Source organism: Oncorhynchus clarkii, chromosome 12, assembly GCF_045791955.1.
Source record: "Oncorhynchus clarkii lewisi isolate Uvic-CL-2024 chromosome 12, UVic_Ocla_1.0, whole genome shotgun sequence".
Lineage (NCBI taxonomy): Eukaryota > Metazoa > Chordata > Actinopteri > Salmoniformes > Salmonidae > Oncorhynchus > Oncorhynchus clarkii.
In genome coordinates, this window is record NC_092158.1 from 55,186,113 (window position 1) to 55,205,084 (window position 18,972).

The following is an 18,972-nucleotide window of genomic DNA, read 5'->3' on the forward strand; positions in this document are numbered from 1 at the left end:
ACTGTATGAACATGTTTAGTATGTTATAGAACAACTTGGAAAATGATACCTATGATGTGACTATTCTGGAATTTGGTGTAACAATTTACATCTTTGTAAAAATATATTTGTAGCTTATCATAATGCATCTTTGCAAATTAGCTACAACATGCAATTGAAGTCATTCTCACAATTCCTGACATTTAATCCTAGTAAAAAAATTAGGATCACCACTTGATTTTAAGAATGTGTCAAAATAATAGTGGAGAGAATGATCTATTTTAGCTTTTATTTCTTTCATTACATTCCCAGTGGGTCAGAATTTTACATGCACTCAATTAGTATTTGGTAGCGTTGCCTTTAAATTGTTTAACTTGGGTCAAACGTTTCAGGTAGCCTTCCACATGCTTCCCACAATAAGTTTGGTGAAATGTGGCCCATTCCTCCTGACAGAGCTGGTGTAACTGAGTCAGGTTTGTAGGCCTCCTTGCTCGCACACACTTTTTCAGTTCTGCCCACAAATGTTCTATGGGATTGAGGTCAGGGCTTTGTGACGGCCACTCCAATACCTTGACTTTGTTGTCCTTAAGCCATTTTGCTACAACTTTGGAAGTATGCTTGGGGTCATTGTCCATTTGGAAGACCCACTTGCGACCAAGTTTAAACTTCCTGACTGATGTCTTGAGATGTTGCTTCAATATAGCCACATTTTCCTTCATTATCCCATCTCTTTTGTGAAGTGCACCAGTCCCTCCTGCAGCAAAGCCTGCCACCCCGGTGCTTCACGGTTGGGATGGTGTTCGGCTTGCAAGCATCCCCCTTTCTCCTCCAAACATAACGATGGTCATTATGGCTAAATAGTTTTATTTTTGTTTCATCAGACCAGAGGACATTTCTCCAAATAGTACAATCTTTGTCCCCATGTGCAATTGCAAACCGTAGTCTGGCTTTTTTATGGTGGTTTTGGAGAAGTGGCTTCTTCCTTGCTGAGCGGCCTTTCAGGTCATTTCAATATAGGACTCGTTTTACTGTGGCTGCAGATACTTTTGTACCCGTTTCCTCCAGCATCCAGACCAAGGGCCTTTGCTGTTCTGGGATTGATTTTGCACTTTTCACACCATCTCTAGGAGACAGAACGTGTTTCCTTACTGAGTGGTATGACTGCTGCGTGGTCCCATGGTGTTTATACTTCTGTACTATTGTTATTACTGATGCATGTGGTACCTTCAGGCGTTTGCAAATTGCTCCCAAGGATGAACCAGACTTGTGGAGGTCTACAATTTTATTTTGAGGTCTTGGCTGATCTTTTTTTTTCTTTTTTTCCCCATGATGTTAAGCAAAGAGGCACAGAGTTTGAAGGTAGGTCTTGAAATACATCCACAGGTACACCTCCAATTGACTCAAATTATGTCAATTAGCCTATCAGAAGGTTCTGAAGCCATGACATCATTTTCTGGTTTTTCCAAGCTGTTTAAAGACACAGTCAACTTGGTGTATGTAATCTTCTGACCCACTAAACAATTTGTTGGAAAAATGACTTGTCAAAACTATAGTTTTGTTAATTAACAAGAAATTTGTGGAGTGGTTGAAAAATGTGTTTTAATGACACCAACATAAGTGAACTTTTGACTTCAACTGTATCTAATTAGTAGGGGTGCTGCCAAAGTTCTGTTCTGTCTCAAACAGTTTTGACTGCTTGGAACTTTTGTAAATTAAGATTCTCCTCCCAAACGTTCTGATCGTAAAATGATTACCAACTTTACCGTCTTCATGTAAATATGAAACTGCTATTGGGTAAACTAAATCTACTTGAAAATAAAGTTGAACACCTCCCTCCTAAAATGTAGTGACTTTTTTTTTTTGTCCATAATTGTAGGTTACATGATACAATTATTGTGCCAGCCCTGAGATGACGTGTCAGCTGTTATGTTGAACTCTGTAGGGGAAGTCCTTCATCAAGGATGCCCTGAAGTGCATGGCCCACAGCCTGAGGCACCGGTTCAGCTGTGTGAGCAGGAAGTGCCTGGCAGTGAAGGAGATGATGATCCACCTGCAGAGAGAGTGCTACGTCAAACACAACCTTTGTTCCGCCATCCAGGAGAACATCAATGTCATGGTGGAGATGATCCACTTCCAGGACCTCTTCCACAAAGGGTGAGCATGAGGCCTTTTTCCATTTCATTTTAACTCTGTAGGGTGTTTCCAGACTCCACATTATCTGATATTCAAATACTGTAGTAGTCTGCATTCAGAAATATAATTTTTCCTCCTACCTCAGGACTCATGTGGAGCTGGTGAACATCCTGCTGGGTTGTGGTGAGGAGGTGAAGACGGCCATAGCACAGAGAGTGAGGATGCAGTGTGAGCAGAACTGGGGGGCCCTGTGTGACAGCCTAAGCCCGTGCTCCCTCGGTCGTTCAGATGACCCTCAACACATCACCGTCCCTCCCGCCTCTCTGCATCCTGCTGGACAGCTCTTCCTCCCAGACATTGAACAGGAGAAACCTAAGACGGGCCAGCTAGACAGGGGCTACCTCCACCCCTCTGTGAGTCTCAGTCAGGAGCCCCTGGACAATGCCACAGACCTTGGGCTCGCTGTGGCCAGTCAACCACCCAATACCGCCATCCAGGGGTGAAACGTTGAGTGCAATGTCTTTAGCCTGTTGACACACAACATAGCTGCCCCTAACCCCTTTTCCCCCTCAAACAGCCCTACTACTGATAACCTCAGTGGTTACAAACAATGACAAAGGATGAGTAATGGTCCTGTACCATGCTCCTCCATTCATACTGTCCTAAATTGTAAAGGTGACAGGGTATGTGTGGTCAAATGTAGATTTGAGGCCATGCACTTGTTTTTCAGTAGTAGTAGTTCCTTTTGTTTTAATTACAGGTGCAATGTAAAACATTGTATTGTAAAATAGCTTTCATTTGATTCCTTTTAGAAGTAAATGGGTACAGTGGGGCAAAAAAGTATTTAGTCAGCCACCAATTCTGCAAGTTCTCCCACTTAAAAAGATGAGGCCTGTAATTTTCATCATAGGTACACTTCAACTATGACAGACAAAATGAGGGAGAAAATCACATTGTAGGATTTTTAATGAATTTATTTGCAAATTATGGTGGAAAATAAGTATTTGGTCAATAACAAAAGTGTATCTCAATACTTCGTTATATACCCTTTGGCAATGACCGAGGTCAAACGTTTTCTGTAAGTCTTCACAAGGTTTTCACACACTGTTGCTGGTATTTTGGCCCATTCCTCCATGCAGATCTGCTTTAGAGCAGTGATGTTTTGGGGCTGTTGCTGGGCAACATGGACTTTCAACTCCCTCCAAATATTTTCTATGGGGTTGAGATCTGGAGACTGGCTAGGCCATTCCAGGACCTTGAATGCTTCTTACGAAGCCACTTCGTTGCCCGGGCGGTGTTTGGGATCATTGTCATGCTGAAAGACCCAGCCACGTTTCATCTTCAATGCCCTTGCTGATGGAAGGAGGTTTTCACTCAATCTCACGATACATGGCCCCATTCTTTCCTTTACACGGATCAGTCGTCCTGGTCCCTTTGCAGAAAAACAGCTCCAAAGCATGATGTTTCCACCCCCATGCTTCACAGTAGGTATGGTGTTCTTTGGATGCAACTCGGCATTCTTTGTCCTCCAAACACGACGAGTTGAGTTTTTACCAAAAAGTTATATTTTGGTTTCATCTGACCATATGACATTCTCCCAATCTTCTTCTGGATCATCCAAATGCTCTCCAGCAAACTTCAGACGGGCTTGGACATGTACTGGCTTAAGCAGGGGGACACGTCTGTCACTGCAGGATTTGAGTCCCTGGCGGCGTAGTGTGTTACTGATGGTAGGCTTTGTTACTTTGGTCCCAGCTCTCTGCAGGTCATTCACTAGGTCCCCCTGTGGTTCTGGGATTTTTTGCTCACCGTTCTTGTGATCATTTTGACCCCACGGGGTGAGATCTTGCGTGGAGCCCCAGATTGATTGAGGGAGATTATCAGTGGTCTTGTATGTCTTCCATTTCCTGATAATTGCTCCCACAGTTGATTTCTTCAAACCAAGCTGCTTACCTATTGCAGATTCAGTCTTCCCAGCCTGGTGCAGGTCTACAATTTTGTTTCTGGTGTCCTTTGACAGCTCTTTGGTCTTGGCCATAGTGGAGTTTGGAGTGTGACTGTTTGAGGTTGTGGACAGGTGTCTTTTATACTGATAACAAGTTCAAACAGGTGCCATTAATACAGGTAACGAGTGGAGGACAGAGGAGCCTCTTAAAGAACAGGTCTGTGAGAGCCAGAAATTTGTTGTAGGTGACCAAATACTTATTTTCCACCATCATTTGCAAATCAATTCATAAAAAATCCTACAATGTGATTTTTCTGGATTTTTTTTTTCTTCTCATTTTGTCTGTCATAGTTGAAGTGTACCTATGATAAATTACAGGCCTCATCTTTTTAAGTGGGAGAATTTGCACAATTGGTGGCTGACTAAATACTTTTTTGCCCCACTGTATATACAATTTACAGTATGAACATTTTATATAGGTTCAGTGAAGCTGTACAAGTGCTTGTCATAGCAAGGACTCTTGCAGAAGGTTGGATGTTTCCCATTTCTTAATTGTGGCTGTAATGTAGTTTTAGCTGGACACTAACTTGGTACATACAATGTATTGAGACTGTGAGCTATTGCTTTTGAGATACTATGATGTCTCAAGTACATCTCCTAATATACTTAAACACCCACATTTTGGATGGCTGACTCCAGGTCATAGATTTCAAGGTATCCAGAAGATGAGGTAAATATAATTTAAGTAAACTGTCCCTCTGATACTACGCTTTACATTCTATAAAATAGGTAATACTGCATTCGCTCGACCCATTTATACTGTCACTACTGAAAAACATTTGTATAGAGATTAGTGCTATTGCAAGTTCAACGTTTCTGTGGAAACATTTTTCTACTATTTTCATTTGTATGTCTAAGACAGGTTTACGTTCCCCTTCAACTCAGTAATTGCACATCAACTCCACAAGGGAAGTACATCTCTGGTACATGATCACTAATTACAAGGAACAAGTGGCCTACCACAATCAGGAAAGTTTGTAACAAATCTCACAATGGTAACAACTCTGCAACATGGTTATGTATATTCACTCAAAATATTATGGGCCTTGGACTATTCTCAGAGGTCTTGGATAATACGTATGTATCAAATAGGGTCTACTGCAATGTATTTTTCAACTACAAAGTGTTTGTCACAGGATGACTAGTGTCATATCAGAACATTTTGCCACTGACGGTTCAACATTTTACTAGCTTTTGATGCAAATGGCTAGCTACTGTACATCAAATGCTTGTTCTAACTTCATCATTAGTACTCCAAGGAACCTACCTCACACCATGCCAGCTCTAGAGATGTTTCATACTGGACACATTGAGGACATTGAACTGGTATGAATACAACTCCGCTATCTCACACATTCATTTTTACATGCATTTTGTACAGGTTGGTTTATATGCTAGTACTGACAACTTCTGTGTCAGTATTATCACCTAATTGTAATCAAATGAATGACATTCACTTTTACCTATTGGAAAATGAAGGTCTGTACTTAAAGACAACTTATTTCTTATGAAGTTTGTTTGTACTCTGATTCAATGTCTTTTGTTTTTAATAAGCTATGCTAAGCTTAGACCTTGATGCAAGCAAACCATTTTATACATCTCTTTTGTTCTGTACTTTTGGACATTAAACATTTTCACATACTTTGTTGCTATTTTGACCATTTATTGAAATGTTTGAGTGCAAATTGACTAATTGAGACTTGATTTAAATAACTCCCACGTGTACAATTTGAAGTGAGCGAAGTCAATTTACGACTGCGCAAAAGTTGTCAATTACATCGTAATCCCAGAGGAAGGCGAAGGGAGAGGGCCGACTCCACTCAAAGGTCAGCGTGAAAATAAAGCGTTAATGCGATTGCGAAATTAGACAAGCCATCTCCAAAGATCTCGATAATGACGAGACAGGACTCAATGCCTTAACAGTGTAAATATATTACCACAAAGGCGGGACATTCTAGCCAACCTAAACATTGCAAAATTTTGTCAGTAAACCTCACACAGCAAATTATAGACATTTATTTTGACATACTCCCATTGACCTCCATACAATTGATTTTATTTAAATCCACTTCAACTGGAACGTCTTCAGGATCGGTGGATACCCTGACGTACAGATGGTAAGTAACGAGAATTTCCCAGGACAGACATCTATTGTCAAAACTTAAGAATTTAATCCAACTGTACAGTGAAAGAATACCATGCTATGTACAGTTTTGAACAAATTGGGCAGTCTTCATACAACATTTTGAACAAACGCAATGGTTCTTTGCCTAAAACTTCACGTACACTGCCATCTAGTGGCCACCTGGGCTGGAATAATACATTATGGCCTTCAAAGATGATGGTACAAAACGTTTCTTTTTACCAAATCAGTGTGTTATTATCCTACGTTCCTCTCACATTTCCTCACTTAAATGTGTTTTCAAATGGTACCAAGAATGCATACCCCAATCTTACTGTCTATAGCAAGGATATGTCCTTTCGGGTGCAAATTTTGGGGGAAAAAAGGGTCTGCTCTTTAAAACAAAACTGGCAAATCTGGCCATGATACATTGGATGCTTACTGCCATCTACTGGTAATATGTAGAACATGTATTGGAGGAATCCAAAATGGACAGACTAGAAGTCGTATTGGAGAGATCTTTCCGCTACCTAGCAATAAGACACGAAATATTTGTTTATTCAATAGTTTTTCAACTTCAATGTAAACTCAATTTCCTACACTAATGCAAAGAACTTACCAGAACAAGGTGGAGCAAGCAGAAAAGGACGGGACAGGCAGAGCAGGATTGCTATGTTTCCATAAGTGGATGAATTGGTCTAATTTACCATGTATGGTAAAGCCTCAACCCTTAGCTACCTCTTCCAAAAAAAAAGTGAAATTGACCACATTTTGTTGTGACTAACAGCACCAGCAATAACTTTACAATAGACTTAATTGAGCGAGGAGTTAAAGTGGAAAACCCGCACGCTCGGCTTCAATTGAGTCATAATTCAAAAATGTATTCTCAAATTACACACACGCACAGTCTCCTTTGGTGCGTTTAGGCCATATGTAATGTTCTCTATCCAAAAACCATTGGCAGACATTACGTCCAAACTTTATTATACTGTTTCAGATGTACAGTAACCATTGTCATGTCCTCGTATGGACTAACACCAGGGTGTACATTTGAGGTATACTATACAGTAAAAATAAGGTAATGGAATAAAAAAGAATTCCTGCCAGTAAAGATACTCAACGAGATGTTGCATGCACGAAAGTGAATCAATTTCCGCAAGGCTAAACTTCTCTGTTTTGGTCCTGTAGCTTCCATTTTGTAGCAGCGTGAAGCGCACCTGTGCACAAGATACTCAGAGCAGTCCTTTCATCTCAACATCTGCGGTGAGTTTACCATTAAAGGTCATTCCTCTGTGGTATAGATAATGCATGTCAGACAGTTTTGAAGATGCAAAATGGCCATGCACAAGGCTGTAGTAGGGAAAGAAAGACATTGAAAGGTTAGAAATGCAGCATGACTGCAGTGACATTACAGATGTCGTTTTGGGGAGTAATATCAAAGGACAAAACTGGCAATTGCTTACAATTTCCTCTAAATGAATGGGAACAGCCTTTTTTTCAAAATGTACAAGACAGTGGCTAAAAACAAAGCTACTGCTAGAAAGATGAGTAGTTTGTCAGTCAATTCTCGTCGATTATACTTCGAGATCAGTTTCCTTCCCAAATGTATGGTTCCTGTCATGGATTTGAACTCTTCATCCGTTTCCAGGACTGTTCTTGAAGATGTAGCTATATAGAGGACAAGTACTGTATGAGTGAATGTGCATTTCTACAAAGCATGACTACTGTAAAATTTCAAAAATAGCTTGGGCGTTTATTTGCTGAAATCACTGAACACAACAGGCGCTTATGAGCCAGGTGTCTATTTCCATAACGGACACAGCTTTTGCTCATTTGCATAGTTAATTCCAGCATATTAATACATTTCCTGCAGTAATGTGTTTATTTATTTTTTTATTCATTCATCCACCTCTTCGGAGGACATCTATTTTTTTACAGCTTTTCTGCTACATACATTTTATATACATGGTACTTTTATATAAAGCAATCACATAATACATAAACTCTTTAATCCCACCGCTTAGGCAGTCTCTGCCCATCAACATAGACCACCCTCGTTTGGTTTCCCTGTGCCATATATTTTCAAATTGTGCTGTTCTACATTAATTTTGAACCTTTCTAATAGCATAGTATCCACAGGCTTTTTTTTTAGCTTCCCACAAGTTGGGTAAATTTTGGCCCATTCCTCCTGACAGAGCTGGAGTAACTGAGCCTGGTTTGTTGGCCTCCTTCCTCGCACACGCTTTCTCAGTTCTGTCCACAAATGTTCTATAGGATTGAGGTCAGGGCTTTGTGATGGCCACTCTAATACCTTGAAATTGCTGTCCTTAAGCCATTTTGCCACAACTTTGGAAGTATGCTTGGGGTCTTGTCCATTTGGAAGATGCATTTGTGACCAAGCTTTAACTTATTGACTAATGTTTTGAGATGTTGCTTCAATATAGCCACAATTTTCCTCCCTCATGATGCCATCTATTTTGTGACGTGCACCAGTCCCTCCTGCAGCAAAGCACCGCCAAAACATGATGCTGCCACCCCCATGCTTCACGGTTGGGATGCTGTTCTTCGGCTTGCAAGCCTCCCCCTTTTTCCTCCAAACAGTTCTATTTTTGTTTCATCAGACCAGAGGACATTTCTCCAAAAAGTACGATCTTTGTCCCCATGTGCAGTTGCAAACCGTAGTCTGGCTTTTTTATGGCGGTTTTGAAGCAGTGGCTTCTTCCTTGCTGAGCGGCCTTTCAGGTTATGTGGATATAGGACTCGTTATACTGTGGATATAGATACTTTTGTACCTGTTTCCTCCAGCATCTTCACAACGTCATTTGCTGTTCTGGGATTGATTTGCACTTTTCGCACCAAAGTACGTTCATCTCTAGGAGACAGAATGTGTCTCCTTCCTGAACGGTATGTTGGCTGTGTGGTCCCATGGTGTTTAGACTTGCGTACTATTGTTTGTACAGATGAACGTGGTACCTTCAGGCGTTTGGAAATTGCTCCCAAGGATGAACCAGACTTGTGGAGGTCTACAATTTTTTTCTGGGGTCTTGCCTGATTTTTTATTTTCCCACGATGTCAAGCAAAGAGGCACTGAGTTTGAAGGTAGGCCTTGAAATACATCCACAGGTACACCTCCAATTAACTCAAATGATGCCAATTAGCCTATCAGAAGCTTCTAAAGCCCCCCCCCCCCACCCAAGCTGTTTAAAGGCGCATTCAACTTAGCGTATGTAAACTTCTGACCCACTGGAATTGTGATACAGTGAAATAATCTATCTGTAAAAAATTGTTGGAAAAATTACTTGTATCATGCATAAAGTAGATGTCCTAACCGACTTGCCAAAACTATAGTTTGTTAACAAGAAATTTGTGGAGTGGTTGAAAAACTAGTTTTAATGACTCCAACCTAAGTGTATGTAAACTTCTGACTTCAACTGTACATATATACACATAAACATTCATAGATACATATACTTTTTTTTAGAATATACCTTTATTATTCCTTGCAAACCCTCCCCCAATTGGAGTAAACTAATAAACAATAACACTTAGGCTTCTACCTTCAGTTTACACACATTTTACAATAGTTATATTTTGTTTGTTTTTAGTCCTTCCTCTATTTCTGATGTCCATCCAGTTTGATTTCTATTTGTAACTGTGCTACTTAACAACATTTCTGAACCTGTATACATTTTACAGACCCCGTATGTTTTACATTGGTTATCTTGTTATTAGTCCCACCCTTCAGCTCCATTCAACCCCTCCCATCTATCTCTTAACACCATCCATTTTTGGATTTATATTTGCCATATATGTTTCAACTGTGCTGTGATGCTTCACAGAAGTACTAAACCTTTCTATTCTCATAGCTTCTCATTTTTTGCTGAAATAATAATTATATTATTGATTGATTGACTGACTGACTTTTCAAATCACCCAGTATTGCTATCTGCAGCGTTAGTTCTAGGCAAATGCTGCAATTCTTCAGCCATTCTTGGACCTGTGACCAAAAATGAGATACATATGGATAGTACCAAAATAAATAAATTATATAACATTCTATTAATTTCAAAAATTTTGTATAATCATTTAAATTGAAAAATTCGAAGTTTTGAATCTGCCGTTGTTTTGCGTGTCAATTCATAAACCATGTGCCATGGAATAGGTACACCGAAAAACTCTTCCTAACTATTTTGCAATTTATATGGCACAGCTGTCAATGTTTTGGTCCTTAAATGAAATTTGTATATGGTTTTTATTTATCACAATTTTCTTTAACCATTTATGGTCTTTAATGCAGGGCCGACAGACAAGTTCCTTACTTTTTGGGTAGAGCAGACATTTCCATATGTCTGTGTTGGCTGCATGTGACCTAACTCCACCAGTCCTATTTATGATATAATTTACAACAAAATATATTTATTTATTTAATTTATCGAAAAATAAGTTATTTTTATCCATTAGTATGTTTGAGTTTAACCACAATATTTGTTCAGTTTTTTTCAGGTGGATTAAACTAAAATTGCAACCAACCTTTAAGGCTTGTTTAAAGAACTATATTTTGGAGATGATTCTGTTTTCAAACAACCGAAAGTGAGCAGTTGTAATCTGAATAAAGGGAAAAAGGCCGTTCTTGAACATGGGGTGAGACATTCCTACCAATTTACTAGAGAACCATTTTGGATTTAAATATTACTTTTGTATGACTGATACCTTTTAGTGAGAGGTCTAATGCTTTAATAATTTCTGCCCCACAAATTCATATTCATGATATAAATAGGCCCTTTTAATTTTGTCTGGCTTGCCATTCCAAATAAAATTGAAATTTTTTTGTTCATATAATTTAAAAAGTTTAACCATAATATTTGTTCTGGAGGATGAAATTGTAACCAGCTTTGTACGGCTTGTTTAAGAAAGGGTGATACTTTAAACAAAGTTTCATTTTCAATTAGTCGGAAATTAAAAGTTGTAATCTGTATAAAGGCAAAAAGGCCTCTATGGAAAAAAAAATATTTTCCTGGACATAATTATTCTTCTCGACTGCATTTTCGGGCAATTCTTACTTCCGCCACTAGTGGGCGATCTGACGATTTCTGGGGGTCTGTTCCCCTGAAGTTCTGTTTTTGTGCTTGCCACTTAGGTAGCAGTTTCTTACTGCCGATAAAAACAGATTAAATAATTCAGAAGTGACTCAAATTATGGCAATGTAAAAAATCAAAGATTAAACCTCGGAAACAATTATTGTTAATTCATAGGTACCTCGTAAACAAGTAATTTAGAATTCATTTATTTGAAACCGGCGTTTATTAGCTGAAATGTGTGCCGTTGCCTGGTTAATTAAAAGGCACAGGCGACTATTTGAGACTCAGCGTTTAATTAAAGTTTTACAGTAATTTATCATAGCTTAATAAGAGAGTGGCTTGCATGAATTAGAATAGGTGCTGGAAATGCAAAGTGTTCTAGCCTAATGGACGAAGTCTCTAACCACCCAGGGACACTGAGGACAGTATGCCAAAGGGACTAGGCTATGTGAATGTGTTCTCACTTTCCAGCCATTTTTGTATTGCATTATTTGTATTATGGTGTATTGATTGTGTATTTTGTATGCTAACTTTTTTTTAAAAATGTGAATGGACAAAGTTATCGTGTCTTCAAGCACTAACCACTGGCACCCATTTTGTGACTGTTCTCCCTTCCTGAATGAGTAGTCTCTTACCCAGAGTGCCGATGGTCTCCTCGCTCTGAGACACCGACTGGGCCATCATACGACTGATGCTCATCAGGCTCTCTGTGATGTCACCAGACGTCTGGACCAGACTCTCCTTAGTTGCTTTCCTGAGAACACACACGCACACAGAGAGGGGATGACACACTAGAACTAAATTCAATGCAATCTCAACTTTCTGTCCCTGTCACCCTGTTAGAGGGGGTATCTTTTAGCCTGTACATTAGGGTGTGTTGAAAATAGGATTTTTCAGGCTGTGAAGAATAATGATTGTAGGAATAAGAAACTGGACATAGAGCATTAATAAAATAGCTAACAGCTGTGCCTGGTGAGAAGAGCACTACTCACCGCTGTCTCACAGTAGAGTCTCCACCATTCAGAAGTTGATCTTTCTCAAGGTTGTCAATGGACAGTTTACATGCCAAGTTTGCCTTCCTCCAAGCTGTCTGGTTACTGTAGATAATAATATGAAAATATTCAGTCAGGGAATTCCAAAAGGTGTGAGGTCAATGGCATGTTAAATAGGAATCTGGATCCCAATCTCTCACCTCAGATTCTGTCTGCGATGACTCTCTGTCTCACTCAGGATGGCTTGTTTGTCTGTCTCTCTGTCTTGTTCCTTAGCCATTTGTTCCATATTCTGTGAATGTAATGTATAGTTCAGATGAGTTTTTCCTAGCTATCTAATCACAATAAATGCGATCTAAAATAAATTAGCATTGATTTACATAACTACCTGGATTCTCAGTCGCAGTTGATTTAATTTCTCTTTTACTTTGGAGTTGAAATCCATCAGCACACTTTGTGGCCCCGGACATTCTCTAATGTCCTAATCAAGAGAATATAGTTTTATGTAACTGTCCATTCAATATAATACACATTCGTGAAACAGGCTATATTGCATCGCTTGCTCTCCGCAATTAGCTAGTTAGCTAGCCAGCCAAATTAACTAGGCTAGATTAGACAGCTGGACAAATGTACACTATCTTGGCTCACAACCGCATATTGAAATTACACAAGGTAAACCTAATAAATAAAAATAAGTTAAAAGTTGTTAAGATGGGTGTACCTGAATGAGAGCTTTAATTTCGAGATCATATTTGATTATTTCTTGTCCACAAATACGGACGTGGACATCCTGGGAAGACGCCATTTCTGTTGTTGTTGTACGGCGAAACCACTAATCCAAAAATCGCGCAATACTTGAAGCGCGTTGTTTTATGAAAACGTTGACCGTGATCATTCACTATAAATCGGACAAAATAACTAATGGACACATCTAATAAATAATATATAGCATAATATAGTGCATAGCCTATATATGAAAAGGTGCTTATTTGAGTGATCACAAATAACGTTAGCAAACTAGACACAGATATCCTATTAAAATTGTTATTTTGGCCAGTGTTTTAGGTAGGGTACTCCCATGTAATTAGCCTATCTTTGGCGTCATCCTAAGCAAACTACTGACACTGTCGTTTCAACAAACGTTTTCATCAGCCTCGCGTGTCTTTATTAACATACTTGGCTCTCACAACAACAAATTATTGGCATGATACATATTTCCACTAATGTGTTACCCGACCTGCTAACACTGACAGTAATGCTATGTTCAAAACAACTGGGAATTCAGAAAAATAGATCAAGATCATGACGTACAGTACCAGTCAAAAATTTGGACACACCTACTCATTCAATAGTTTTTCTTTATTTTTACTATTTTCGAGATTGTAGAATAATAGTGACGACATCAACACTATGAAATAACACATATGGAATCATGTAGTAACAGAAAAGTAATTAAACAAATCAGAATATATTTTCATATTTGAGATTATTAAAAGTAGCCACCCTTTGCCCTGATGACAGCTTTGCACACTCTTGGCATTCTCTCAACCAGCTTCACCTGGAATGCTTTTCCAATAGTCTTGAAGATTATCCGTTCACCTACTCTGCATCTCACAAAGACATGGAGGTTGGAACCAAAAATCTCAAATTTGAAATGCATTCCAGGTGACTACCTCATGAAGCTGGTTGAGAGAATGCTAAGAGTGTGCAAAGCTGTCAAGGCTGTCAAGGGTGGCTACTTTGAATAATCTCAAATATAAAAGTATATTCTGATTTGTTTAGTTACTTTTCTGTTACTACTGTACATGATTCCATATGTGTTATTTCATAGTTTTGATGTCTTCACTATTATTCTACAATGTAGAAAATAGTCCAAATAAAGAAAAACCCTTGCTTGAGTAGGTGTGTCCAAACTTTTGACTGGTACTGTGAGTGATCTTCAAGTCGGAGCTCTAGAAAGAGTCCTGAGTTTGAATTCCGAGTTGGATGACCGTTCAAAATATTTTTTTCCATTTGGAGCTTGTTTTATTCCCGAGTTCCCAGTTTTGAAAGAAAGGAAGTCGGAGATTTCCCAGTTCCGAGTAGTTATGAATGTGCCATAAAGCTAGTAAAGCTGCTACATTATACACTGCTCAAAAAAATAAAGGGAACACTTAAACAACACAATGTAACTCCAATTCAATCACACTTCTGTGAAATCAAACTGTCCACTTAGGAAGCAACACTGATTGACAATACATTTCACATGCTGTTGTGCAAATGGAAAAGACAACAGGTGGAAATTATAGGCAATTAGCAAGACACCCCCAATAAAGGAGTGGTTCTGCAGGTGGGGACCACCGACCACTTCTCAGTTCCTATGCTTCCTGGCTGATGTTTTGGTCACTTGAATGCTGGCGGTGCTTTCACTCTAGTGGTAGCATGAGACGGAGTCCACAACCAACACAAGTGGCTCAGGTAGTGCAGCTCATCCAGGATGGCACATCAATGCGAGCTGAGAAAATAAGGTTTGCTGTGTCTGTCAGCGTAGTGTCCAGAGCATGGAGGCGCTACCAGGAGACAGGCCAGTACATCAGGAGACGTGGAGGGCAACAACCCAGCAGCAGGACCGCTACCTCCGCCTTTGTGCAAGGAGGAGCACTGCCAGAGCCCTGCAAAATGACCTCCTGCAGGCCACAAATGTGCATGTGTCTGCTCAAAAGGTCAAAAACAGACTCCATGAGGGTGGTATGAGGGCCCGACGACCACAGGTGGGGGTTGTGCTTACAGCCCAACACCGTGCAGGACGTTTGGCATTTGCCAGAGAACACCAAGATTGGCAAATTCGCCACTGGTGCCCTGTGCTCTTCACAAATGAAAGCAGGTTCACACTGAGCACATGACAGACGTGACAGAGTCTGGAGACGCCGTGGAGAACGTTCTGCTGCCTGCAACATCCTCCAGCATGACCGGTTTGGCGGTGGGTCAGTCATGGTGTGGGGTGGCATTTCTTTGGGGGGCCGCACAGCCCTCCATGTGCTCGCCAGAGGTAGCCTGACTGCCATTAGGTACCGAGATGAGGTCCTCAGACCCCTTGTGAGACCATATGCTGGTGCGGTTGGCCCTGGGTTCTTCCTAATGCAAGACAATGCTAGACCTCATGTGGCTGGAGTGTGTCAGCAGTTCCTGCAAGAGGAAGGCATTGATGCTATGGACTGGCCCGCCCGTTCCCCAGACCTGAATCCAATTGAGCACATCTGGGACATCATGTCTCGCTCCATCCACCAACAGGAGTTGGCGGATGCTTTAGTCCAGGTCTGGGAGGAGATCCCTCAGGAGACCATCCGCCTCCTCATCAGGAGCATGCCCAGGCGTTGTAGGGAGGTCATACAAGCACGTGGAGGCCACACACACTACTGAGCCTCATTTTGACTTGTTTTAACGACATTACACCAAAGTTGAATCAGCCTGTAGTGTGGTTTTCCACTTTAATTTTGAGTGTGACTCCAAATCCAGACCTCCATGGGTTGATAAATTTGATTTCCATTGATCATTTTTGTGTGATTTTGTTGTCAGCACATTCAACTATGTAAAGAAAAAAGTATTTAATAAGAATATTTCATTAATTCAGATCTAGGATGTGTTATTTTAGTGTTCCCTTTATTTTTTGAGCAGTGTACTTACGTCACTGTTTGTTAACCCTAAGCTTTTTCCTAGTTAGCTTGCTGTCTAGCTTGCTTCGCTAGTTTTAGATATGCCGCATAACTACTTCCAGTTTTTGCCTAAGCTTGAACGGTCTAGGTATTTAGAAAAGTTGATTCTTGTTCACTTGCCTATATGTCCTTTCAACTTGCCTGAGACCAGCTGTGCAGACAACCCTACCAAATGGCCCAATGTAGCCTATGTCAATATCTACACCTACTTCAAATCAAATTGTATTAGTCACGTACACATATTAAGCTGATGTTATTGCAGGTCTAGCGAAATGATTGTGTTTCTAGCTACAACAATGCAGTAGTATCTAACAAGTCACAACAATACACACAAATCAAGGTAAAATAATAAAATGAAGAAATACATCAATATTAGGACGAGCAATGTCGGAGTGGCATTGACTATAATACAGTAGAATACAGTATATTCATGTGCAATTAGTTAAACAGTATGTAAACATTATTAAAGTGACCAGTGATTCCATGTCTATGTACATAGGGCAGCAGCCTCTAAGGTGCATGGATGAGTAACCAGGTGGTAGCCGGCTAGTGACAGTGACTAAATTCAGGGCAGGGTACTGGGTGGAGGCCGGATAGTGATGGCTATTTAAGAGTCTGATGGCCTTGAGATAACAGCTGTTTTTCAGTCTCTCGGTCCCAGTACCCTGACCTGTACTGACCTCACCTTTTGGATGATAACGGGATGAACAGCCCTTGGCTCAGGTGGTTGATTTCCTTGATGATCTTTTTGGCCTTCCTGTGACATTGGGAGCTGTAGGTGTCCTCGAGGAAAGGCAGTGTGCCAACGGTAATGCTTTGGGCAGACCGCACCACCATCTGGAGAGCCCTGCGGACGCAGGTGGTGCATTTGCCATACCAGGTGGTGATACAGCCCGACAGGATGCTCTCAATGGTGTATCTGTAAAAGTGTGTGAGGGTCTTAGGGACCAAGCCAAATTTCTTCAGCCTCCTGAGGTTGAAGAGGCGCTGTTGCACCTTCTTCACCACACTGTGAGGGTGGAACATTTCAGATTGTCAGTGATGTGTACACCGAGGAACATGAAACTTTTCACCTTCCCCAATGCAGTCCTGTCGATGTTGAGTTGAGTGTATTTTGTTTTTACAGGGACAGTGCACATTAATCAATGTTTCTGTAAAAGTGCTGGTTTTAGCCAGCCGGCTAATTTTCAACCGCAGTCTCTGGGCAGGTTCTTAAAAACAATTACAATATAGACAATCATTGAGAAGTGAGCACATGCAGAGCAACATAGGACAAGCAAGATGTCAAACAGACAGAGCAACATAGAACAAAAAGCAGCAAGACAAAATTCATAAAAGCAACAAAGTGTTTCCACACCTCACAAGCTCACAGACAACATGGAAAGTGGCAATACACAGCTAAGGATTATGTTCACAAATCTGATTGACCTTTAGCCATGTCTTCATGCATTTTGTGAAAGTGTAATATGTGGTGCAGTTATGTGTGTCTGGTGGCAGTGTATTCCAGACATGGGAAGCTCTCACAGAGAAAGCGGATTTACTAAAGGTGCTTTTCCTTAAGGGAACTATACAGTCACCTCTCATGGCAGACCTTGTGGATCTGCTGCCATATGTTTGGGTTTTCTGTTTAACAAAAATACTGAGTGGAGGGGGAGCCAGGCCATTTAGGATCTTGAATACAAGACATGCGTCGGTGTATTGCACAAGATTTTACCAACTCCGGAGCTCATGCTTTCTGAGGATGTAACAATGATGATGGCTATTAGGCTTCCTATCAAGCACTTCGAGAGCCTGTTTGTAAACCGACTGAATAGGTTTTAATGTTGTACAGCAAGCTTGGGCCCAACTAGTCAAGCAGTATGTTAAGTGGGGGAGTATCATAAATTTGAAGTACAGTTTTTTCAGTGAGTTCTTGTGCAGCTTGTTGTTTGCTCTTTGCATGCACATATATCACTGTATCATATGCATACATTTTAACTTCAGACCCAGTACAGACAGAAGGTAGATCATTAATGTACAGGCTGAACAGGAGGGGCCCCAGTATTGACCCTTGGGGCACGCCCACATCATAGCTAAGAGTGGGCGACAGCTCATTACTCCCTCTGACACACTGAGTTCTGCCTTCAAGGAATGATTTCTTCCATCTCAAGGCATCGGGGGAAAAGTTGAACTTGGACATTTTTGTGATGAGAATCTCATGGTTAACAGTATTAAAAGCCTTCCTTAGGTCCAGAAACACAGCCCCAACAAAACCCCCTTTGTCCATCTTGGACTTCACATTTTCCAGAAGAAAGCAGTTGGCTGTTTCTGTGGAGTGTTTCGCTCTGAAGCCAAGCTGCATGGAGTGTAATGTGAAGGGTCTGTTGTTGAGGTGGGCAATCAGCTGTTCTGCTACACACTTTTCAACAACCTTTGACACCACAGGTAGTATACTAATGGGCCTGTAGTTACTCACGTCAGCAGGGTTGCCTGATTTAAAGATGGCCGTTATTATGGCCGACTTCCATACCCTTGGAAACACCGCGAGACCAATAGATGTGTTGGTGACCTTAGTAATGGGGTCAATGAGTGACTCTTTGTAGTTTTTAAGAAAGGTAGAGTCCAGCCCAAACACATCTTTGGCTTTAGAGTTATTTAGTGAGCTAATCACCTTGTTCACCTTTGACTCAGAAACCTCCCTTATGATGAACCCTTATGATGAAGACAGTTTGAGCGTCTGAGCTGAGCTAGCACTGAGCCCAAGAAACCAGTGGAGGGGTTCTGTGTCAGTACCCTGACAGTCAATAAAGTAGGAATTGAAGGCTAGTGCCATTTCGACTGCATCATGTGTAAGATTGTTATTCACCATGATTTCTAGTCTTTTTGCAGTGTTACTATGGTCTTTCCCTGTTAACTCTTTTTAGATTCCCCAGATCAATTTAGAATTTCCCTTCACCAATTATGTTAATAAAAAAGTTTGCCTTGGCCAGTC

The 18,972-nt window shown here is 40.6% G+C and overlaps 2 protein-coding genes across 3 annotated transcripts in view; one reads left to right on the forward strand and one right to left on the reverse strand.

The window, feature by feature from the left end:
• The window catches only part of LOC139422482 (uncharacterized), a 30,855-nt gene extending 25,097 nt beyond the window's left edge, over positions 1–5,758 (forward strand). Inside the window, exons 6-8 of the mRNA XM_071173647.1 lie at positions 1,922–2,133; positions 2,258–3,022; positions 4,409–5,758. Coding sequence (XP_071029748.1) covers positions 1,922–2,133; positions 2,258–2,615 — 570 coding nt within the window. The 3' untranslated portion in view covers positions 2,616–3,022; positions 4,409–5,758. The remainder of the gene's footprint in view (positions 1–1,921; positions 2,134–2,257; positions 3,023–4,408) is intronic.
• LOC139420824 (vesicle transport protein SEC20-like) lies at positions 5,656–13,137 on the reverse strand. Of its 2 annotated transcripts, none has more exons than XM_071171143.1 (6): positions 13,031–13,137; positions 12,698–12,790; positions 12,510–12,601; positions 12,310–12,414; positions 11,953–12,071; positions 5,656–7,907 (listed from the first exon to the last, which is right to left on the reverse strand). In XM_071171143.1, the coding sequence occupies exons 1-6, from the start codon at positions 13,112–13,114 to the stop codon at positions 7,711–7,713; spliced, it is 690 nt and encodes a 229-aa protein (XP_071027244.1). In that variant the 5' UTR covers positions 13,115–13,137; the 3' UTR covers positions 5,656–7,710. The 2 variants fall into 2 exon arrangements, with proteins under 2 accessions (XP_071027244.1, XP_071027245.1); XM_071171144.1 differs by lacking the exon at positions 5,656–7,907 and adding an exon at positions 9,829–10,236 and having other exon boundaries at positions 13,031–13,133.
• Between the last annotated feature and the right edge of the window lie 5,835 nt (positions 13,138–18,972).